This window comes from Hippocampus zosterae, chromosome 7, assembly GCF_025434085.1.
Source record: "Hippocampus zosterae strain Florida chromosome 7, ASM2543408v3, whole genome shotgun sequence".
Taxonomy (NCBI): Eukaryota; Metazoa; Chordata; class Actinopteri; order Syngnathiformes; family Syngnathidae; genus Hippocampus; species Hippocampus zosterae.
In genome coordinates, this window is record NC_067457.1 from 7,310,853 (window position 1) to 7,334,702 (window position 23,850).

General features: G+C 40.6%; 2 protein-coding genes across 7 annotated transcripts in view; one reads left to right on the forward strand and one right to left on the reverse strand.

The window, feature by feature from the left end:
- The first annotated feature begins 144 nt into the window (after positions 1–144).
- LOC127603863 (ankyrin repeat and SOCS box protein 12-like) lies at positions 145–2,237 on the forward strand. The gene is made up of 2 exons (XM_052070540.1): positions 145–1,463; positions 1,755–2,237. Exons 1-2 carry the CDS (start codon positions 704–706, stop codon positions 1,904–1,906), a joined length of 912 nt encoding a protein of 303 aa, XP_051926500.1. The 5' UTR covers positions 145–703; the 3' UTR covers positions 1,907–2,237.
- A 1,291-nt stretch (positions 2,238–3,528) lies between these two features.
- LOC127603857 (zinc transporter ZIP11-like) overlaps positions 3,529–23,850 on the reverse strand; it is a 69,582-nt gene continuing 49,260 nt past the window's right edge. For 4 of the 6 annotated variants that reach the window (XM_052070527.1, XM_052070526.1, XM_052070530.1 and 1 more), the window contains 6 exons: positions 17,218–17,353; positions 11,526–11,684; positions 6,419–6,488; positions 5,286–5,384; positions 5,026–5,184; positions 3,529–4,896 (listed from right to left, as the gene is read on the reverse strand). In XM_052070527.1, the coding sequence (XP_051926487.1) occupies positions 4,818–4,896; positions 5,026–5,184; positions 5,286–5,384; positions 6,419–6,488; positions 11,526–11,684; positions 17,218–17,353 (702 nt within the window). In that variant the 3' untranslated portion in view covers positions 3,529–4,817. The remainder of the gene's footprint in view (positions 4,897–5,025; positions 5,185–5,285; positions 5,385–6,418; positions 6,489–11,525; positions 11,685–17,217; positions 17,354–23,850) is intronic. The other 2 variants (XM_052070531.1, XM_052070528.1) reach the window with 1 other exon arrangement.

The window sequence follows — 23,850 nt, forward strand, 5'->3', positions numbered from 1 at the left end:
AATCATCGACAGAAAATATGTAATTATACATGGAGACAGGAGGGGCAGTAATGTACACTTGGAACTGATTTTGAACGTCAAGGCAATACCGACGAAAAGTAAACCAGGAAAAGTGTACGGCCTGCGGTAACGTCGCAGGTAAAACCTCGAAAAAAAACGATGCCTTTTCTGTTCAATGATCACATGTCAAAAGCAAAGATTAATTAATACACAGTAAGACGAGCTTTTTTTGTGACAGCGTTTTTTTTCCAAAACAAATGAACGGATTGCACGATTCGTGGGTGGTTTGTTTACATTTAGCTGCTAACGTTCGCTTTAGCTCAGGATCAGTCGTCATTATTTCCGTGATGGTAAAAACTAATTACAGAAGTAGATTTTGATCTAATTAATGCGTGAGGCCCTTACTGATGTTTCAATTAGCCGCTGGGGTTAGCGACATTTACCGCGTTAGTAAAGTTTATTGTATTTAACCAGTTTCCGATGGTACAGTATTATGAACGTGTTTTAATATTTAAATAAACGTACGCCGATGCAGTACATGTCAAATTAAAAAATGTCACATACTATACAACTATCATCATCATTATTCATACCTACCTGACATCAGAAATTTGGATTATATTTCACGACTCACAAAGTGGTAGGTCGGTACCTTTCTGTGTTCCAGTTGACATAATCTTTGCGTGTCTTGCCAGTAGGTTCTATGCTGAAGTTGAGGACCACAGAAGAGGAAAGTAGTCGTGAGATCTCCCAGCTCCGCCAAGCAGCGTTGCAAAACAATGAACGACTCCTGGATGAGATGCTGTGCCAGGAAATCTACAAGAAGGTCATCAACTATCGAGGGGGCTGGGGCATCGCAAGCACGCCTCTACACGCCGCGGTGTCCAAGGGCCATCTCAGCTGCCTGCAGGTCCTGCTGACCCACGGCGCCTTGGTGGACTGCGTGGACGTCAAAGCCCAGACGCCGCTTTTCACCGCAGTGCGTGGAAAGTACCTAGACTGCGTTTTAGCGCTTCTTCGGTCCGGCGCCGACCCCAACGGAAGTGTCTACAACATTTGCTCCCCCGTCCTGACCGCAGCTCGTGAGGGGGACGTCGAGATACTGCAGGAACTGCTCAAACACGGTGCCGAGGCCAACTCGCGCTCCAGAGTCCTGCTGTGGACCTCGAGCGCCAGGGTGTCAAGTGGCCCGCTCTACCTGGCGGCCGTGTACGGACACATTGAGTGCTTCAAACTTCTGCTCCTCTATGGTGCCGATCCGGATTACAACTGCGTCTATGCCAGACTGCTGAGCACCATCAAGCAGCCCAAAACAGTCCTGGAGATGTGTCTGAGGCACGGTTGCGGTGTTGAGTACATCCAGCTCCTCATCGACTTTGGCGCCAATGTCTACCTTCCCACGCTCATCATCGAAAAGTCCACCAAGCAGAACGAGGCCGTGGAGCTGCTTCTGCAGGAAAGAGGTATTGCATTTATTGAGCGGGCCTATGAGTTTTAATGATCCCACTGGTCGACAGCAGGTTGTCAGTCGCATTGTGGACTTTGCTTTGCTTTTAGGTTTCCTCATACATTCTCCAAAATTGTAAGTTAGCTTCATTAAAGACTAAAACCTGTACTGTGTATGTACAACGGCCAGCACTAGTTGTTTTCACAACTTTTTTTCCAGAGGGATGCTGAATTATTGAATGCGCGATGGGTCATTAAAGATACTTACAGAAAGGAATTAACATCTTGCTTCGTCTGCTGTTCCTCAGGAAATCCCAAGGCCTTGACTTCACTGTGCCGACTGGCGGTGCGGAGATACCTCAAAAAGATTAACAAGATGCACTGTATAGAGCAGTTGGACATGCCAACAAGTCTCATTAACTTCTTGCAGTACAAGCCGCTCCCAGTTATGATTCTCTAGCTACATGTTAAATCATGTGGGGGGGGTGAATTGTTAAGTGTCTTGTTTTTTTGACCTCGTTCTACTCATGCTTTGTGATCACAAGTCTAACACATTCAAACAAATCTACGTGTGTCTTTGTAGTTATTTATTCGGTTAGGCATCTCAGGTATGAGGTATTTAGAGCCACAATGAAAAGAAATTTACATTACGAAAATTACCGGTAAGTCAGACTCACAGGATTTACAAGAATAAATACTATGTTTAAAAAGCTGTCTTATTTTACTGATGAAAGGTTGTGTTGTCAAAATTTGAGTTATTTCTACAATAAAGACATTACTGGCTCTGCTCATTTGGTTTAATTACTTTGTCTGTGAAATATTACAGCTTTAATTTCGACAAGGACTTACCATATCTGAAAGAAGTACAACTTTTTTCTATTGAAAGTATGACAATACTTAAGATGTCTTTTTTTCAAAACGGATCTTGTATTGTCATTGTTTTTCTAATATTGCCCCTTTAATACTTCTCAGTACATAGAAGATATTAAAAACGGAACTATTCTATCGAAACCGAAACTTCAAGTGTGACACAGAAATAGTTTAAACAATTTACCGACAGTGTATGTAAAAAAAAGTTAAACAAAAAAACAAACATGTCAAGGATAAAATTACCATACTCAGATAAACGCGAAGCAACGAAAATGGTTACTACTAATTTGCATATTTGAATATGGGTGGTTGAGAGATTCATCGTAATGACGGCCTCTCTGATTAAATAAATGAACCGTGTATGATAAATCATCAACATATCATTTGTGTTGTGACTGGTTGCGAGCTGTTTATTTAAATAAACCATTCACATGTACAGTAAATCAGCATCATTTTGTTTTTGACGGAACTGACCACTATGGCCAGCAGATGGCAGTAGAGCGACAGAAAAGAAGGCACGACTATTTAATTGGGTCTGGCCAATTATTTTCACCAGTTTCATGTCCGAACAAGTCACATTTAATAAATGTGCACATTGCGGCATACCATAAAACAACAATGTGTCAAATATAAGATAAAGATCAAATTGTTCAAGTCCAATATATCCCAGAGTTCAAGTATTGCCACTATGAGGTACTCGCAACAAAACTGGAAGCTCAAACTAAAACGAAACAAAGTTGACAGTAATTTAACGTGTAAAATTGGACAACTTCGATCATCAAAGTCAATTGTTTAAAAGCAAGACTTTTAAATTATGCTTTTCCATCTGAAAATACAGTACATTTAGTTTCCTGATGTATTTGGACAGCGACAGCGGATTTATGATGTTGCCTCTAGACACAACCATATATACTATTTACAAACTATGGACATTTTCTGCAAAATATCTACTGTTATTTTTGGGAACTCAAAGCCACATAATTGTGAATACGCAGGTATACATAATTCTTTAACACCCAGATAAAAAGCTTTACAGTCAATGACAACAAACATTCTCGATAGAGATCATTCGCCAGCCACCTTCACTTGCAGTTTAATTGTGTTTTTGTCTCCCGTAAGCGAAAAGCATGCCTGACTGGGTTGAGATCAAGTGTTATATCTAACTGCTAGGAAGTTTTTAGTTCCCATTATTTAAAAAAAAAAATTAAAAAACAGTGAAATGTAATGGATAGTGTCTGGGACTGCATATCCAAAGCATACCACATCATCGTGGCATGATGTGGACATTTATAGTTGCGTGCGGAACAGACTCTGTGGGGTTTATTGATGATGTGGCTGCTGACAATTCATTGCGAGGAGTATAGATCTACACCCTCTGTTCACACTGAGCCAATCGCAACTTGACAGGAAGATTAATGACCCGAAATATGCTGAGAAAGTAACTTGTATAAATAAATGTCCAAAAGCCAATGTGCTGGTTATATAACGGCAAAAATCATTGAAAAAAAAAATACTGTCCAAATGCTTCTGGACCTAACTGTACAGAAATGATGTGGGCGGGGTGGGGGGGCAGTTATCGCAGTGTAAATACTCATGCGGATAAAATTGTTGGTACGTCTTGAGAATGAAAGAAAAACCCAAAGTGAATCTGACAATAGTTATTATAATGTTTCAAAATGAAAAGTAAATACTGCAAATCGAGGCCACAATCTGTGAGGTTGGCACCAGTGCCACAAATCTTAAATAACGGAATATATGCAACTATCGTCAACGGAACATCAAGCTGCCTGGAGATGTCGAATGATACCTTTAGCTTTAATGTGCTTGTCTTTCTAATCTGCTGAGAGAACTCCTTTACTTCTTCCGGTCCGCGTTTATTTAGTGTGGTACCACGGCTTCTCACCAAACAGCACCGTGAATCCCCCTCACCCTTTCAAAAAGCCAAGCGACTGACGACAAGTATGGAGACATCTGTGAAGCTAATTCGAGGACACACCGTGGATGAACAGGTCAAAATCGTCACCCCCCGTTTGGTTTTGAGAACAATTTTGTTGGACCGCAACACAAAGGCAATCGCTGATTTTCACTGATGAATAAATGTTTCTTTTGTCAGATTCAAGTTATTTCTTTCATTAACTGAGAGGGAACTCAACAATCTTGTCCACGTACGTGCGTCATCATTGCATAACATTTGTGATTCAACAATGTGCAACGTAATCACAGGGACGTTAATTTGCTTGCTTAAGATAACAGAAGCTATCCTTCATATGCTGTACAGTAAATGTGACATTTAGGGTGATGGCACATTTTTTGGATGCCATGGCAACGGGTTACACTGAGGGAAAATGGCCAACTAATTACAGTATTTACATCCTGACAAAAAATGTGACTTGGTCCCCTTCTTTGACACTGAGGTCAGGTATGTTGTGGTAATGATGGCTATGTGGGGGGGGGGGGGGGGGGGGGCTGTTTGTTGGCGTGGTGCCGGTCGCCATGGTGATTCAGCCTAGCCCCACGTCTAGTGACATCATTACAATAAAGCCCAAGATTGAGGTCCAGGAGGCCAGCTTCCCGTTCCCACTACGGACAACAAGAGTGGAAATGCAATATGAATCAGAATAGCATGTTTAGGCTGGTAGGGCCGCACTGAGCTGACTTCCCCTTTAAATCCACATTTGATTACCAAAACCAACATCTTAAATCTCTCACCTGACTTGAGCCTCAGGTATGATGTCATCCACCACCACGTAAACCATCGCCCCGGCGGCGAACGCCAAGGCGTATGGCAGCAGAGGTTCAGCCAACACCACGGCGACGGCGCCCAGCATCCCAGCGATGGGTTCCACCATGCCGCTGAGCTGACCATACCTAAGATGGAGACCGGAAACAGATGCAATGAATGAAAACTCATTGTCTGGCTCCGTTTTGAGTGTGCTCATGACTCCTGAAGAAGGTGTGTGGTTTTTCACCAAAAAGCTGTCCACGTTGAGACGCCCGAGCCTCGAAGAGGCAAGCTTACTGCAAGGCCTTCTGGGAAATTCTGGATGCCGATACCAACAGCCAAATTCCTGCAGGCAATGGGAAAGTGGAGATAATCATTCATTCATTCATTTCCGGATCCGCTTATCCTCACAAGGGTCGGGTCGCGGGGAGTACTGAGCCTATCCTAGCTGTCTTCGGGCAGGAGGCGAGGGACACCCTGAACCGCTTGCCAGGCAATCGCAGGGCACACAGAGACGAACAACCATTCGCACTCACACTCACACCTAGGGACAATTTAGAGTGTTCAATCAGCCTGCCACGCATGTCTTTGGAATGTGGGAGAAAACCGGAGCACCCGGAAAAAACCCACGCAGGGCCGGGGGAGAACATGCAAACTCCACACAGGGAAACGCCAGAGCTGGAATTGAACCCAGTACCACTGGACTGTGAGGTCGACGCGCTAACCACTGGACCACCGGGTCGGAGATAATCAGATTAATTTTTTTTCCAGTCTAATCTACTATTCGATGCCATAACAGTTTCTTTTGTAACCATGAGGCTACTGGATTGAACAAGCAGAGTACGTCACGGTCCAGAATGACAGGGTTGAAAAGTGCTATGAAGATTTTTTTTTTCTTCACTGTCGCAAACTATTCATTAATTATTTTTAAATTCAGGGTGTCCCCCGCCTACTGCCCGAAGACAGCTGGGATAGGCTCCGGCACCCCCCGCGACCCTAGTGAGGATCAAGTGGCTCGGAAGATGAATGACTGAATGAATGTACATGTACTGTATCTGTATTGAAAAGCATCAATGCAATCACCTACAAGTTGTGCAAGGGCAAAATACCAAAATGTAATAAAATTAAGAAATTAGCAAAGAACGGGAAAAAAAAAGAACACCTTGAGTGTATGTGTGGGTTTTTTCCCCCCAGCCCAGACCAAGTAAAAAGTCATCCGACAAATAAATACTCCCGTACAGATACCTGGAAACATCGACTTTACTTCTTTTGACGCCACATGCTGAAGAGTTCAATTCTTTGACGCTTGCCAACCCGAGAGACGCCGATTTCACACGATTCGAAGGAATTCATTGTATTTGTTCACGAAAACGGTCTTACCTGGCACTCTCAAGCGTAGCAGATGAAGTCTTCCCAATGGCCCCGAATCCAACTCCCACAGCTAAGCCCTCTGCAGAAAAGATCACCTTGAGTGTGACATAGTATGTACCGCCTGGGCCTCCTTTTAAGTTAATTCCAATTACTATCACCGTGGCACGAGGAAATATTCAAAAACAAGCACACAGCGGGAGGGTGACTTACAAATTAAAAAAAATAATTATACAGTGTATATATATATATATATATATATATATATATATATGCATGCATGCTAATGAGCCAGGAATTAATTGGTGTGCACGGATATCTTAATCCAAGCACTTGAGCATTTTTTTTTTTTTACGCTTTGCCCCTATGAGCTGTCACTGGAGAAGGAAAACTACTTATGGCATTTAAGGATCTGAACCTGCAGGCGCTTGAGCCACAGAAAATAAAATCCTATTCATGACACAGACAGATGCTTCACGAGAACGAGGATGGATGTTTACTTTCATGTCATGGAATATATTGCGATGTGGCCCACAGGGTGTTGTTAAGTAATCAGCTTCATGTGATCAGATAATATAAATTGCAAGCGAAAATATCAGTTCTATGGAATTTTTAGTTTAGTTTTTCTTCTTTTTAAGTCACAGATGATACTTTTAGTCTTTTTTTTTCTGAGTGCAATTGACATGGTGGAGAAGCAAATCCATCCTGCTTTGAGTGACTTGCAGTGCAGCAAGTCATTAAATAAGACCTCGCATCATGGCTCACAAGAGCTTGGGGTAAGTACAGACACGGCAGATTTAACAGTCTTCCCTGCATCTAATGCCCTCTTGTTCTTGCTGAGATGTTCCTGTGGCTACGAATGACACATGAGGAGGCTTCAGCCCGCCGAAAGGAGCCAATAGTCTATTTAGGGGAGTGAAAATTGACAATTAATGTGACCTTGTGGTGCAAAATTTACAACAGTAGCAACTTGCACAAAACAAAAAAAAAACTCAACTAAATTTTGCAGATCATAGTCGTAGTATTGTTTTTATATAGACCACAGTTTCGGGACAAATTTGGTTTGGTTTGTTTATTGAACATAAAACATATACAGTAATAATTTGACAGAAAATAAGGTAGATAAAAAAGTAAAAGAAAGAAATCAGTCTTCATTCAACACAGTTATTATGTTCAAGGGAGTAGGATGAAGTAAAAAAACTTATCTAGTCCTACCCCGTTATGTGTTTATATCTACTAAATCATTTTTTAATCAATCAGAAAAGAAAAAGTAATAAGAAGTCTCCATTAAGGCTCATACTTTACCCTTAACCGTGATATTTTCACAACTTTTGGTTTGTATCGGGATTATATACATCCTCACCCTGGCACTCTTGTGTCAATTTTCTCTTGTATTCATAATGGATATTGCAATACCTTTCTCTATTTATCAACTTAGTTCTGATTTATCATTTTAACTCTGATTGGTGTAGGTTGTTTGTACTATTTTTTTGAATTTGTTTTTGAACTCAGCAAGCGATTTACTCATTTTTAGGTCCGTTTCGAGATTATTCCACAGATTAACACCTTTGCTAGATACACTTCTTTGCTTGAGGTTTGTTCTTGTTTTGAGTTTTTTGAATAAGTTGGTACCTCTTAATTCATAGTTGCTTTCTCGAATTTCAAAAAACTTCTGAATGTTTTGGCAGAGCAGGTTATTGTGTGCTTTGTACATTAATTGGGCGATTTTAAAGTCAACCAGGTCATAAAATGTCATCGTATTTAATTGAATAAATAGTGGATTTGTGGGTTCCGTATATTTTGATCTATTAATAATTCGAATTGCTTTTTTTTGCAGTTTGAGAATAGGGAGTATGTTTGTTTTGCAGGCATTTCCCCATATTTCCACACAGTAGGTCATGTATGGTAATAATAATGAAGTGTATAATGTGTACAAGGATCTCTTATTTAGCACTTCCTTGGTTTTGTAGAGGATCCCTACGGTCTTGGCTATTTTTCTTTTTACGTTATCGATATGTGGTTTCCAACATAGTTTTGAGTCTATTACTAATCCGAGAAACTTGGTTTCATACGCTCTTTCTATTTCAATTGAGTTTACCATAATTTTAGCTTGGTGTTTGATTGGTCTTGTGCCAAAAACAATTGACTTCGATTTTTTCAGGTTAAGTGACAATTTATTTCTGTCGAACCAGTTTTTTAATTTGTTTAATTCGGTTTCTACGGTTGTCAGGAGCTGTTTCAGATTTATTCCAGAACAGTAGAAAGTTGTATCATCAGCAAATAGGACACATTTAAATAGTTTTGAGACCTTGCAGATATCATTTATATATAAGATGAATAGTTTTGGACCAAGCACTGACCCCTGAGGTACTCCGTGAGTGATTTTCAGTTGATTCGTTTTTTTATTGTTGAGTTGCACGTACTGGTATCTGTTTTCTAAATAACTTTTTATCCATTTATAAGCTACACCTCTAATGCCATATCTTTCTAGTTTTTTCAATAATATACTGTGATCTATTGTGTCAAAAGCTTTTTTTAGATCTAGGAAAACCCCAAATGGGTTAGTACGTACGGTTTACGGCCTTTACTGCCCTCCATAAGTATTGGGAACTCTGGTTAAGATGTGTTGGTTTGCTTCTAATAAATTCATAAATTTTTGAAAATAATTTAGGATTAAAAAAAAAAGGTTGAATCTCCACCCATTTATTCTGGACCAAATCTGGATGCTGATTAAAATGTTTTGACACATTTCGGATGCAACTTTTGTAGTATGAATGCCAAGTTATCCAAAAACATTCCCATCAACGTTTGCAAACTAACTTGCATTCGTGCGGTCCCAAAAAATAATAATAATAAAACAGAAGGGAAGAAGGATTCACGGAGTTCAAAGGCTTGAGTATAGCAAAGGATCCATGCTGAAATTATGAATGCGGCGTCCATTCAGCCGAAAGCTACAAGAAAAAGCAAAGTCGAGATTAAAAAGGAAACAAATGAAAGATGAAAGCATCTGTGCACAGGCAACTTGTTGGGGAGACATCAGGATCCTCATCTGTGTGCAGCCGCAGCTATCCAAGTGCCTGTAGGGTCTCTTCATCATCATCCAACGCCTGTCGTTACCTCGGAGAACGACACATTTGCTCCGATCTATTCCCCACTGTCCATACACTCAGACATAATGAAGAACCCTTCTGGGCGGGGCCAGGGAGCAAGCACTCTTCACTCGCACTCAATTCTCGGGATCCGTCTGAAATGCCACAAGGCCCTCGAAACTCTATTAGCACTTTCACACTAAGTTTGACGATACATTAACAAGCTTTAGTGTCTGCCGTTATACGCAACATATCTTTTTTTTTTATCTGATCTCTAAAGTTGAATGGCCCTTAAGGAATACTAGTCAAACGTGCAAATCTAAAGTCGTAACACCTCATAATTGACTTCCAGCGGAAGGAAGCATCTTAAGGTGAAAGTAATAAAATAATGATGATGACCACAGAGCTGTACAGAAACTTGGCACAGCTTAGCATAGTCACTTTGTCACTTAAATCAGTCCTGTTGTTAGATATGACCCGAATTTCCTCATACAAATGGAAAACAGTCGGAGGAAGCCAAGCGAAGTACTTATGCAAATTAGAGGCCGACCATCGTCATGGAACACGTTATCTTGATGTGAGAGTGTCCGCAGCCAGGTTGCCACTGCAAATGTGAATCTTTTTTCAATTGCCTTATCTGGCTGAGTAAAGGTAAAATAAATAAAAACAACTGATTGCGAAAACATATTTTGTAATTTATAATAAAAAATATCAATATTATCAATCTAGTGTTTTTAGGCCTTTTTTAGTTCATTTAGGCATCACCGTCGCCGATATAAAGCAGCAAACCTCTCCTCCTACTGTTGCTCGTCACTGCTTAGTTCACACTTCCGCACCTCGCCTACATTCTCGTCTGACAATGCGTTTGAACAAATCTATGTCAGGAAGAAGGGGTTCAAGAATCTGACGGGAGGGGAAAATAAGGCTTTATTCTGAACATGTGCGCTTGTATGTAAAATCATCATCACATGCCCACCGAGTAAGGGATGTACCGCCGCATCAAATGAATCACTCTCTTTCCTGCCAGCTTGAAGCCACTCGGCGGGGCAGTGAAAACATCATTTGCATCAAGAAAAAAAAAAAGCACTTAACTTATTCACTCCCAAAGACGTTTTTAAAGGTCTTTTCAGACTTGGACCAGAATTGGCTGGTACTAAATGAGTTAAAATAGTGGTAGGTGCGTTATGAAATGACAGCTGCAAGAGGTCCGCCCCCGAGGTCTGCCTTACGTGCGATTGTGTTGTTTCAGTGCACTTAAAATCCATGTCTAGAGAAGAGTTAGTTTTTTCGAAATATCGATTTGTGGATTTGTCATCAGGTTGCTGATTTCTAACGAAAATAACGTCACAGATCACATTTGCAAACAGACTTTCATGTCCTATACCAGGGGTCAGCAACCCAAAATGTTGAAAGAGCCATATAAGACAAAAAAAAACAAAAAACAAATATGTCTGGAGCCGCAAAAAAAAAATGAAAGTCTTCTATAAAACTTACAATGAAGGAATCACCTGCTGTATCTATGTAAAAGACTGGACTGTCTCAGGATTGTTTATGTTATTCAGTCCTTTGTTGTGTATTCACAAACGGCCCATAGAATTTATTTTGTGATTTCCTTGCTTAATTTTTTTTTTGTTTTTGTGCATTATTTTCGCTTTTCTTAGTGTCAGGGAAGTGATCATGAATTTCCGTTTTTTCGGACGCTGTCTTTGAACGCCTCTCGAGTCGAACGAGAAGAGAGAAGGCACGGAGTCGGACGCAGACGTGTCTGTGTTTGTCAAGACTGTTAAAAGCATAAATAAAGTGTACATTTAAAAAAAAAAACAAGACCAGAGATCTCCTTTTTTGGAGCTGCAACATACACTGTATCTACATCTATTTGAGCTATATTAGCCTACAATCAAAATATTTTTTCCATTTTCAAATATTTTTTTATAAAGCTCCAACGAGCCACTAGATGTCACTAAAGAGCCGCATGCGTCTCTGGAGCCAGTGTTGCCGACCCCTGTCCTATCCGAACGGTTTGTTCTCACCTGGAATGTTGTGAATAGTGATGGCGAGAATGAGGAGAAGGATGCGTCTCCAGCTGCTTCCTGAATGGCCAGTCAGTTCCGGATGTTCGCTTCCTGTTTCTTGGTCATCCGAGCTACCCCAATGAGAGACTCTCTTCCTCGGAAGTTGAAGGCCCTCCTCTGTTTTAATGGGGAACACCAAAAAAAAGAGAATAAAAACAAACCATGAAATCAACAACGAACAATCGGAGGCAATCTCAAGGGTGAAAAAGGAAGAACGTATATTGAAGACAGGGAAGGCACCAATGCACAATCTTCCAAAAATGATGATAGGAGGCTCTGATCACTTGTAGAATAATTCAAATAAGAAACATTGGGCGGTCTTATTTCTGTAATGTTGGCATTAAAAAAAAAAAACAGAGGGCAGCTCAAATTACAAACAATGCAAACACTATTGCCAATCTATTTAAAACGGAGAGGAAATGCACAGTCATGCGTCGCTGCTTTTAACACTTGAATTCTAAGCTTTGGTCATGCTGCTTTACACACTCCACTTCTTTAGAGATTCCGCCACAAATTCTCAACGAAGCCTTAATTCGGAATGCAGTCAAAACGTTCGCCCATCCCGAAGGAATCAAACTCAATCTATGAGCAAATACTGCCAAGCAGCCGCCCTGTTAGAGTAGCAACCTGTCATCTTGTATCCAATCTCATTTCGAAGATTGTGAAGGGCTAAAAGAGCTGGATGTGCTATGAGCTCTTCACAATCTTGTCTGTCCATCAAAAACAAAGACGATCTGCATCAGCTTTGTACCTGGAGCTCCTACCTTGCAGCTCACAAGTTGCCGCGTGTACGCAATTTCCATATTCATCGTCGATCAGCATGACGATAGCAAAAGTGCAACGTCAAGTCTCATCCTTGATCAATTTCATATCCTGTTCAGTGAGGCGGAACACACGGGTAGCAGGATTGACATTTGTGTCATCAATCGAGGCGTTGTCCTTTCTATGCTTGTTCCTTGTGGCACAAAAAATCCAGTTCCCAGCAACATAAGTTTACATACAGTATTTCCATTCAAATCTATTTGATGGCAAAATGACCTTTTTGGATGGCAACCCGAGAAGCCAGGTATCAATCATGTCAAAAGAAAACGGATTGGATGGCGTGGAGTTTGGGGGGTTAGGACAGCAGGGCTACCAAAACCAGAATAAAAGACGCATTCATTTGTTTTGACAACCACCATTCATCACATCTCATCAAGAAGATGATCAGTGCACATCGGCAGCTGATAAAAAGAGCCTGGCGGTCAAAGATGGACAAAAAGAGGCACGTTATACGGTGCTACAACTCGTATATTATTACAAAATGGAAAGTCAATAAACGCTGCAGTCGTCACATGAGCATTCGTGCAGATCAGGCTCTATAGCGTCCTCTTATTGGAAACATTCTTTTGAACAGGAATAGTCAAGAGCTATGCCACGGGGATTCTTGTTGCACCTTGGGAAGCTTGGAATTTTGATTTTGTGAAAAAGAACCAAATTAAAAGTGGGGGAAAGTTAGGATCAATAAAGTTTTCTTGTTTTGGTTAAATTTAGCTGTTCCTCCAGAAGTATAAAGTGATACCTCTACTTACGAAATTAATTGGTTCTGGTAGAAATTTCTGAGGTAGAAAATTTTGTAAGTAGAGACGTATTTTCCATGTAAATGCCCTAATCCGTTCCATTAGCCCTCAAAATTCTGATAAAAACGTTTTCTAAAGCATAAAAATGCATCAAACTATGTAACAAATAAATGTTACAATTAGATTATTGCACAATAAATTAGAGTTGTGCATGATGTAAAAAACAAAGAATAAAAATGAAGGCCATTTAACGATTTACTCATCATTTTTTGCCCTCTCTAGTTCATGTTTTCTCTCAGAAGTGGTTTTTGCCTGGCGTTTTGCAAAGAAATGATCCAAAGGCGTTTGCTTTTGTCAGCTTTTAACAATCCTTTGAAAATATCCAAGGCTGATATCAGCATAGTGAGCGATCGCCCACTTTATCAGAAAGTCTGACAATGTGCTCAGGGCATGTGCAATTGGGAGGACATGCCGGAGAGCTCTCCTCCCAGTAATGGTGAACATTGCTTTGTTCACCAAGTGACTGTCAGGTTGGAAGGGAGGAAAAAAAAAAACGCGGGGGTCGACCCCAAACTGTTCCCACAATGGTGCAAAAGTACAACTGTCTTGGTGAGCTGAAGAAATAAGATCTAGTGGGAAACTAATGGGTCTAGACCAGTCACGCAACAGTGAGAAATACGAAAAGAGACAAAAGGAATGGAGATGAGCCAAAGTCTGAGTAAGCGTTTTTGATCAACGGTGCAAGGGCAAAGCAGCAAAGCCACTGGCAACTACTTCTTTGCATTAAAAATCCACAAATTGAGTGTTGCTTTCGGAAAGACAAAGGAGTCCTGCTCCTGTTAGGATAGGAAGCTCAGCTGGGTAAAGTTTGGCCCATGCTGTAGCTGAAGGGTCATTTGTTCACATTGGTCTCTTTTATTAGTCCCAACTGATTTTTTTTTTTTTTAACTACTGTGCATCTCCATCCAAAGTCACACAATGGGGTATCTACATTTTTATTCTAATAGCTACTGTTTTAATAGGAACTTCAATGTTTGCTCTAGATAATTCATTTTGCTGTGAGTAACATGATAAGATATTTGTACAACATAATTTCCACTTTAATGCATTTTTTTAGAAACTTTTTATTTTGCTGATACGCCGCCATTGTTTTACATCGAAATGCATTCTGAGGAGTGATGCATCATGGTTGGGTGCTTTTGTTTTTAGCATTGAATTTGGCTTTTTTGGAACATCGTTTATAGCGAGACGCACATGTGAGCTCCTTCATAAGATGAAGCCGATGAAAGGCCTTGAAAGTGCCTGAGCTAAAATGACGAGAGCATCGCCGCTGGTTTTGTAGAGGTCAGTGGTGATATTTTTTGAGACACCTTTGTTGTCATGGTTAGGGGTTTTTGTAAAACCCGACAGCATAATCGCTCGGGAAGCATTCACACGAATGAAACATGTATTCCGATTATTCCACTTCTATGATCCCTCATGACGCAATTTCTATTTGAAAGCCTATTTGACAATTTCATTCGGAAAAAAAATTCAATTTGTTAACAGATTGAACAACGAAAAAAAATTTGATTTTATCTTAATTTTTCAACCCAAAAAGATCTACACAGCATAGCGGAGAGACGAAAATAATCCAGATTTCAATGCACCGTCACAGACGAACAAAGATTTCGTCAGCGCAACATAATCAATCTTTGCCGCTGCTGCAGTGCCGTTATTCATGATGTGAAAATTTGCCAACTGCATGATATGGTTTTTTTTTCTTCTGAAAGAGGAACAGGGGAAAATTCCTGTTGTTGACAATAATTGCTTTGCATTAATACCTGCTGAAGAGGTTTACAACCTTTGCGTAATTAGCAATTTCGGGGAAAAGAGTTACAGAGAGAAACGGACTCACCCCTTTTGTTCCATTTGAAAAACGCCAATTAGTCTCTTTCAGTCTCATCCATCACAATTAAGGTAAGGGGCACACAACATTTCAAAACATGACGGCGCGTGTTGAATAGGCTCTAATTTCAAAGCATTAAGGCCATGGCGATTTCACTGAATTCATAAAACAAAATAAAGCTGCCTACCAACTACTGCTAAATCCTTAAGAATGCACGCGCAGATCACAAATCTGTGACTAAGTCTGATAATTGTGATATTTGATCTAATTTCTCTGCAAGCCACTCTGAAGTCGCAACCCTGGCCAAAAGTATGAATAAAACTGGTTTATAGTCCGGAAAATACGGTAAGCTACAATATTAAATATTTTTTTAACAAATTATTTTGAAAGGAATAAGAGGTGGAAAAGCAAGTAATTAAAGTGTTGTGGAAGACTCACGGTTATTGAACCTTCTGCACAGTGTCTTGCTCTTTAGTATCGCATTTCATATGCTGGTACACATATTCTATCCAACTGGGAGGTTTAAGATTCTGGGCAAAGCCGCAGCACCGCTGGGATCTTTGATTTGTTAAGTTGTAAAATCAAATTTTCCTCACAGGAAATTATAGTATTTGAGATTAAAGTAATTTCAAGGGTAAACTGCTGGCATGCAAAAAAAACAAAAAAACACAGAACTCACTCGCATGTTCACTGCGTTGTTTTTCTTTGAACGCAGTCGGCGACTTAGCCGTGTGACATTCAATGGTCCGATTCAATTGAAACAAAAGGTTTAAAAGGTTCCACTTGAAGCAGCATGAAATCATCTACCTAAATCCATAAATTAATCAACAATCCAAAACAGGCAAATTAGTGATCCAAATGACATAAAACGGGGTCCTACAATGACTCTTGTAGGTAATTATACCGAGTGAATTAAGGAGATGACCATGTATAAGATACTGAATATATTTTTGGGGCCTAAGAGCCTCTTAAAAGAAGGGGAAAAAAATCAATTGATATAAAAAGGCATTTGGAGGACAGTTTTAGGCAATACAAACCATCCACATTCATATACCACACATTTCCGAAAGGACATTACTGGCTATTTGGTTATTCTTCTGTGATACAATACAATACAATACAATACATTCTGATTTATATAGCGCTTTCACAACAGCGGCAGCTGTAACAAAGCGCTTTACAAAACAGTTAACATAAAGTAAAATAATAAACACAACACATAACATAAAACACAAACAGTCGTGCAGTCCTAACCACTTTTCCGTCACACGCTTTGTTGTTTGAAGCGGTTTGAGATGAAAGAGGAGAGAATCAAAGTGATGGCTGAAAAAAGATGTGAGTTTCGACAGAAAACCTATAAATGACCAAAACAACATCCTTAAGTTAGAAAAATAAGGAAAGCTCCACCACCAATCATCTTGCCATCATCTAGACACACAAAGAAGCTTCCAAAATGCAAAAGATCCCAAAAGAGGGTTGAACCTGAGAAATGGAGGAGTGCAATCTTGGTTGAACATCTTACAGGGGCTTAATACTAATAATTATGAGGATCATTTTTTTTTCTTTTTGTGAAAAGCAGGAAAAAATAGATTGGAGGCGTGCTCTGAAGAAGGCAGGTGAATCAAAATGACAATCGATGATTAAACAGCTTTTGAGGACAAAAATGTCGGGGCTATAGGTAAAATTCAAGGGGGGAAAAAAACCCAGAACACTTTGCCAGAAAGCACAACCGGAATCTGCAGATTTTTTTGGACAGATGAAACCAACGTCAACAGGGGAAGACCCATTGGGAAACAACGGCGCAGTTCGGAAACGCAAAGCATACCGTATTTTCCATATTATAAATTATATATATATATATATACACACACATCTATATAATGCTTTTAAATGATGTACGTTTAATAATGTGAAGTTACCTTGTGTTTGAAGTGCACTATAAATCAAGCTTCCTGGCCTTAATGCCTGACGTTATAGTAATGCGACACTCTTTGTAATATGCATGAGAAGCTGAAAGCCAAAAAACCATTAGGGACAACTCCAATGTTAGGACACAAAATCAGGAAGGGTTAGGAGCGCACAAACACAAAGATCAGAAATGTTACCATATTGAGGGAAGGAAGCCATCCCAGAAGACTGTGACAAATGTTTTCAAGGTGACAATGCACACTTTTAGCGGGTGGGTATATGACGGGTGGCTTGCCTGTCGGAGGTCTTGCTCTACCTAACTTGACGGCTTGAGATTCAGAAAATGGATAAAGCTGCTCCTCCTCTTTCTCTTTGACGATCTTGGATTCCGAAGCAAGGGCCAAGGCGATGTTGGGGTCGGCAGACACACCCTGTGGACAAACGAAAATGGACATTGAAGATAAACATGATTTTTTGTCTCGGTCGCGCCGTTTGTTTGTGGCTCGCTGGTCATTGCATTGGCAAGGAGCAACGAAGCACAAGAGAAGACTGAAGTCATGAATATGAGACAGCGGAAGAAAAACAGGAGATTACGTTCAGGCACGAAGCAATGGGTGCGCAGGGGAATTGCATATGTTCTTTCAGCCATGCAATCAGATTTTCAACATTGTGTCCTTCAACGGTGTGGGTTATTTGAAATATGTTGAGGCATACAAGGTGACCCGTTCACGGAAAACTAAAATATTCATCATCTTATTCCATACAGTACATACTGTACAGTTTTATTTGGGCACCCGATCCCACTGTATGAGCTCAAGCTATTCACATGATTGTGGTCCCGTGTACTCGTGTGCGTCAGACATTTTCTAAAGGGGAGAATTCATGGCACAATATGGCCGCCTTCTTGAGTGACCTGTAGAACAATCTTATCGTCTGGTCCAATCTTACCATTAACAGCGTGTAAAATTTTAAATGCCTTTGGGCTTAATGCGGGATACACCTGGGAGCGGTAATGAGTCCCACCTTGTTTTTCACCCAAAACAGGACATTGTAAATTTCATACCAGTGATTTGTGAAATAGCCACCAGACAATACGAGACTCCTTTTGTATTGCCACTTTGCCAGACCTCTATTTGAAGTTCAAAAAGCTCTTCTTCTGAAACAACATTTTTAACCACTGACAGAGTAATTTGAAAATTACACCTTTCTTTCTGACTTGCTTGTCATTTGAACCTGACGACAAACTAGGCTGGAACCGTCCTTTCCACATCAGCGCTAATGGAGAAGGGCTGTCAGCTCACAATGACAGTTATTAGATGCCTTTGACACAGTGGAAATGCATTCAATGCGCAGCATAACATTATCGCATCTAAAAAAATTTTTAAAAACATTTAAACGCTGATGCGTGCTTCGTTTCCTTTGGTTAAATTAGTAGTTACCCTGCCTCTTTATTCGCTGGTAAACAAAGTAGGCAGTCAGAGTGGCTGTATGGTAAAATAATGGCATGGCCTTGCATTTGCCTCTGTGTGTCTTGCAAAAGCTTGACAGGACAGAATTACACAATTATAATGGTTAGGAAGAGAACAGAATTCTTTTTTTCCCTATAAAAATGGCCAGTAAAAAAAGTTATAGTCCCATAGAAAAGAGAAAGTCATGACAACCAACTCAGTATTGTGAGAATAAATACAAACCAGATTTTTCCGACTACTTGCACTCTCTTTTTCAATTACCGTTTTTTTTTAGTAAAATGTTCCAAAAACAAACGCACATTTTTTTCTGAACCTTTAACAGACTGAATAGCAGCGATTTTAAAAGCTGAGTGATGACCGACTCCCCGTACTGTCCAACAACTCACAACACGCAAAGCAGCACGCAGCCTCTTTCGCTCAACTTTAATGGCAAAGAGTTGAAGTCGTATCACAAAAATAAAGCAAATCAAACCATAAGCACTTTCTCTCTGTCCTGTTGACTGACCTTCAGACATTCACACACCCACGCGCTAAACCACATTTCAGAAGCCGCGTGTCTTTCATTATAATTTTTTTTTTAATCAATCATTTAAGATGGACTCATCATTGATGACAGCATGATTCCGTGCGCACCTGTGCGTATGAGTCTGTGGGCATGGCAAATGGTGATGCAAATGACACCCTGCCAGGTATTAAAAGATGCCCGACTCTTAATTAATGCGCTGACATTTTCAGCGCACACACACACACACACACACACACACACACACACACACACACACACACATGCGATAGGGTGGAAATCCTGTTGGCATCAACATGGGGGGCCATGGTGACAATTATGACGTTAAAGCCGGATGCTAAAAAGTGATTGATTATAAGATACAGTATGAGAGCTTTCGCAAACAATTCATTGTTAAATCGTGAGTAGAGACAGAGAAGATGATCCGGATTACAGTACGTTTCTATTTGATGGTGTGCCGTGAGATTTTTTTTAATTTGGCTTCATACACACTTGAAATACAGTTGGGTCAAAAAGTCATTTTCTGCAAACCAACTCTTTTTCTTTTTTAATTGGTTTATGTCGACCTGAGTGACAAGTCAGCCCGTTTTGACGGTAATTGGGTTATTTTTAACCCAGCTGTGTTTAAGAGTCCAGGTTGAGAAACACTGCGCAAAAGCTCCTTTTGAAGCAAGCAGCCAGTCCAGGCAAACTATTGGTCAAAATCGTGGAGGGCACAGAAGTAACCGAAAAATACTGTCGCGCAATTTGGCAACGTTTTATTAGCAGGCGACCATATGATCTTGGCACATTGTCGTCCGCTGATGGATCAACAGAAAAAGAAAATAACGGGAATAAAAACAGTTTTGTACGCTAAAAATACCCAAGTCCACTTCACGACAAACTTGACCATTTTTGACATGTCGACTGCCAACCGTTTGTTTCAAAACGTGTCGCTCGGCAACCAATAAAGAGATGTTTTATCACGCTATCGCTTCAGCAAAAATCTCCGTTGGCCACGTAAATTGCCCCCCAATAAAGATGTTTTATCACTACATGGTTTCAGCAAATGTTCCCCGTGGCCATTTACACCGTCCTTTTAACACTTAACACTCGCTTTGTTTTCGAGATGACGAAAGATTCACAAGACAGTGAAGGTAACAACAACCTTGGATAACGAACATAGCACAACCTTGTAAGTCAACTTGAGTGCGTGTTCAACATCCAATTAAAAAAATGCTTATCACACCTTGTTTTATAACACCATGTTTCAGCAATTATCTTTATTAGTCCCTGAAACACGTCCCAACGTTGTCGAACAACAGCTCTTGTGGTGCTGAACCAGGAATGAATAAATAAATAAATCACAGCTTGGAATGGATCGCAACATCTAGCAGCGATGTGTCTTTTCCAGACTAAAAATCTTGATTCAACAGTTCAATTGCTAAAAGAAGGAAATTACGTGAATAAAAGTGAACAAGAAATCTGTGGTGGGGGAAAGACAAGTGGACAGACTGGGGGGGCATGCTGACAAAAGCCGAAAACAAAAACAATGCTCCTTTTGAGAACAATTACCAGACGTGAGTACGGGATGAAATCCAAGTACAGTCTTGAAGCGCACATAAATGAACTGAGCCAAACACACGCCAGGAAAAGGCTGGCAAGGTTAATTCGAGGGATCCCGGCAGGAATTCATGATCGACGATAAAGGCTGCGCGCTTGGATGCAGCAACGAATCTTAATAATTCTGACTACAGAAAATAGAGGACTGAGTGTTCATTTTAAAATCACCTGTGAATTCAACTTTGAGCCTTTTTTGGATGGTAGCTATCTCGCAAAGTCCTGATGAGACGGAAAGCAGGTACATGATGTGTTCCTAAAAGGCCTTTTGACATTCGATCGTCAAAACACTAAAGAGATGAACTACAGGGTATATCAACTACGAATAGAAAAATTGAAACGTCTCTTTTCCCATTCAAATAACTTTTAAAATACCGTACACCACGTCCAGTCTTTTCGTCAAAAGTGGGGGGGGGGGGGGGGGTGGCGCTGTCTTCCCAATGGGCAAAACCAAAGAACCAACACAAGGACACGAAAATCGGGCTACATTTGCGTACGCCGACGTCGGCATTAGCGGAAGGTGCTATCGCTTTGTCTTTGAAAAGTCACAACGTTTGCTGACATTTATGGTTTGAAAAGCACTAGCATCGAACCAGTAACCCTTTAACTCATTAAACGTTATTTTTTTTCCCTCCGGATAGCGTTCCACTACTGTTAGAAATCTTATGGAGACCGGAAACTTGTACTCTGCCTAATGTTGAGACTATTAGCCATGCATGTAGTCCAGTCGCTGCACAGATCAGGGGTCAAACGCAGCTTGCATATTTTATTTATTTACTCATTCACTCCCAAAGACGTTTTTAAACGTCTTTTCAGACTTGGTCTAGAATTGGCTGGAACTGAATGAGTTAAATAATCTAGGTACACGTGTTGACTTTTCACTCTTATTTTGTTATTTGTATGAGCTTGTTTGCTGATTTCCACGTGGATAGGAAACAGGTTTGTTTTGAAATGGAGCAATGGCAAAGACTTAATAACATGAGCTATTTTTCCATTTTTCAAATGATCTGCCTCGGTTGATTATAATGTGGAGAAGTCTGCTCTGCGCACAAGATGGCTGTCCATTTATTCTGTTGCATTATTGTGCTGTCACAGGGCATTCCTTATAACCCCCACGAAAGTAAAATTATGTTTTTATTGTCAGGGGAAGATGTGACGCATGTTGATCCTGACAGATCCCACCACCCCCCTGGACCCCCGCCGCGCCAGATTGATCCCATTTTGTCAAAGCACTCACTTCATTTCCTCCACAGTCTTTGTTTACATGGCCGTTTTCAGTTTCATGAAGGTCAAATAAAGCCCACCGGCAACGGTTGTAGCTTGATTGTCAAATTTCGCCCTGGAAAAAAAATAAAAAAATCCATAACGTGTTGCAGTGTAAGATTAAGATATCCGTTATTTGTCACTCAATGGGGAAATTTAGAGTCAGAGTTCAGAAAGAAAAACACTGGGTAGGGAGAGGGAACATGTAAGGTAGATGTATCCATTTTTTAGTTTCCATTTTGTTATGCAAAAAGGAATTTCAGGACTAATTGTGCCATTTTATACAGTTTCACATCATTTCATGTCTAACTAAAAACAAAAAAAGCAAAGGCTAAAACGAAGATAGCCGCGAGGACAACTTTAATCTCAATCTCATGCCCATAGGAATACTTTTTGCCACAGGCAATCTCTGTCGAACAGCGTGTGGCTTGGTGACGCACCAATACAGCCAAATGCTTTATATGTCTTTAAAAAAAATAAAAAAAATGTCCATCCTTGAGTGGTGACATTTTGCTGCTTGCCAGAGGCATGGAAAACAATCCCATTGAGATGTGACAGCGGCGCCTCAATATCTTCGGCTTGTCTGCAACTAAACTGTCAAGAGACCTCAAAACTAATGAGGCGGCGAATTGTTCTGTATTAACCTGAGGCAAGAGAGTCGTGTAATGTTTGACTTCCTGGATCACATCAATGATCTCATACAGAGCCGATACAAAGTCATATTAAATGTAGTCCGAATGAAGGGACAATACAGAAGTAGTCCCGGTGTTTCTTGGCGTCTTATAAACATGTCCGCGCTTTTGTTAACCTAGCTTTTGAATAGAAGTTCTGTGACTGGTCTATAGTTAGGTCCTGATACATTAAAGAAATGCTTGTGGAATAGAAACGGGTGCTGAGATCTGCACCCTTATGTCAATTAGTGGAGCCCTGAGTTCAAGGACAACACGGTGAAGCAGCGTTTAGCTGTTATGCTGCACGCAAAATGGAATAAGCTGCTAACAGAAGGGAAGTCAGCCCCAAGTGTAAACGCTTTTAAACCCGCGTTCAAACCTTTGAAGGCGATTTTGGCAGGATTTGATCGAATGGTTGCGCTCAACCGCGGTTGCGAAGTGACCGGTTCACATGATATTAAATCAAAAAAATTGTAACACACATCGCCGCTTGAGTCACGCTCTGTTTACGTCAGGCTCTCGATCTTTCAGCGGTCACGTCAGCCCAGTTGCTGGAAACTCAGTGCCCCGTGGGATTTTGCCCATTTGTTTTCTCCGTATTCAATTTGACAATTTGAACATTTTCACTAAAGAGTGTCCTCACTTTTATGAGACATTGTAAAATGGCAATATAACTTGGCTAACCTTTGTTTAGTCCCACGATGCGGACATTTACCATACAAGTTTACAAGATGAAACTCTGGCATTTATCCAAATGAATTGTACATTTATTTTCATAAACTGACACGATAATACCGCATCCATCCAGTATAAACCAATACAAATGTATATCGTGGAAAGATAAACTCTTAATAAAACAGCTACAGAGAAAAACGACAACGCCACACTGGTGCCTCCGCTTACAGCACTCAGAATGCCACAGTCTGGGTTTTTCTCCTGATTAGTTTTTTTTCCCCCTCCCAAGAACATTTTATTGAAGGTGTTTTATACTGATATTGATCATGCGTCTACGGCGATATCTATCAATTTATGGCCCGCCCCTATGTGAACATGTTATCTACTCAAACACACACTGCAAACTTGCGCACACGGCGGGGAAAGAGATTCCCTGCAGAATTTCCATTGTGAGTCTGAGGGCCACTGAGTTTGCACGGTGACATTTCAGACAACAATGATTATTCAAAAAAAAAAAAAGAAGCAGCAGACGACACCCAGTGCAGTAGGGAAAAACAGAACACACACACACACCCACACACACACACACTGCCTTTTGTAAAGTGATATTCAATATGGAGCATGAGCTCCGTGTCCATGTTGTGAATAAATGAGGTGACCGACACTGCTGGCTACATGAATCATCGGGTTATGCTGGACGTCCGCTACCTGCAAACCCCCAAGCGGCT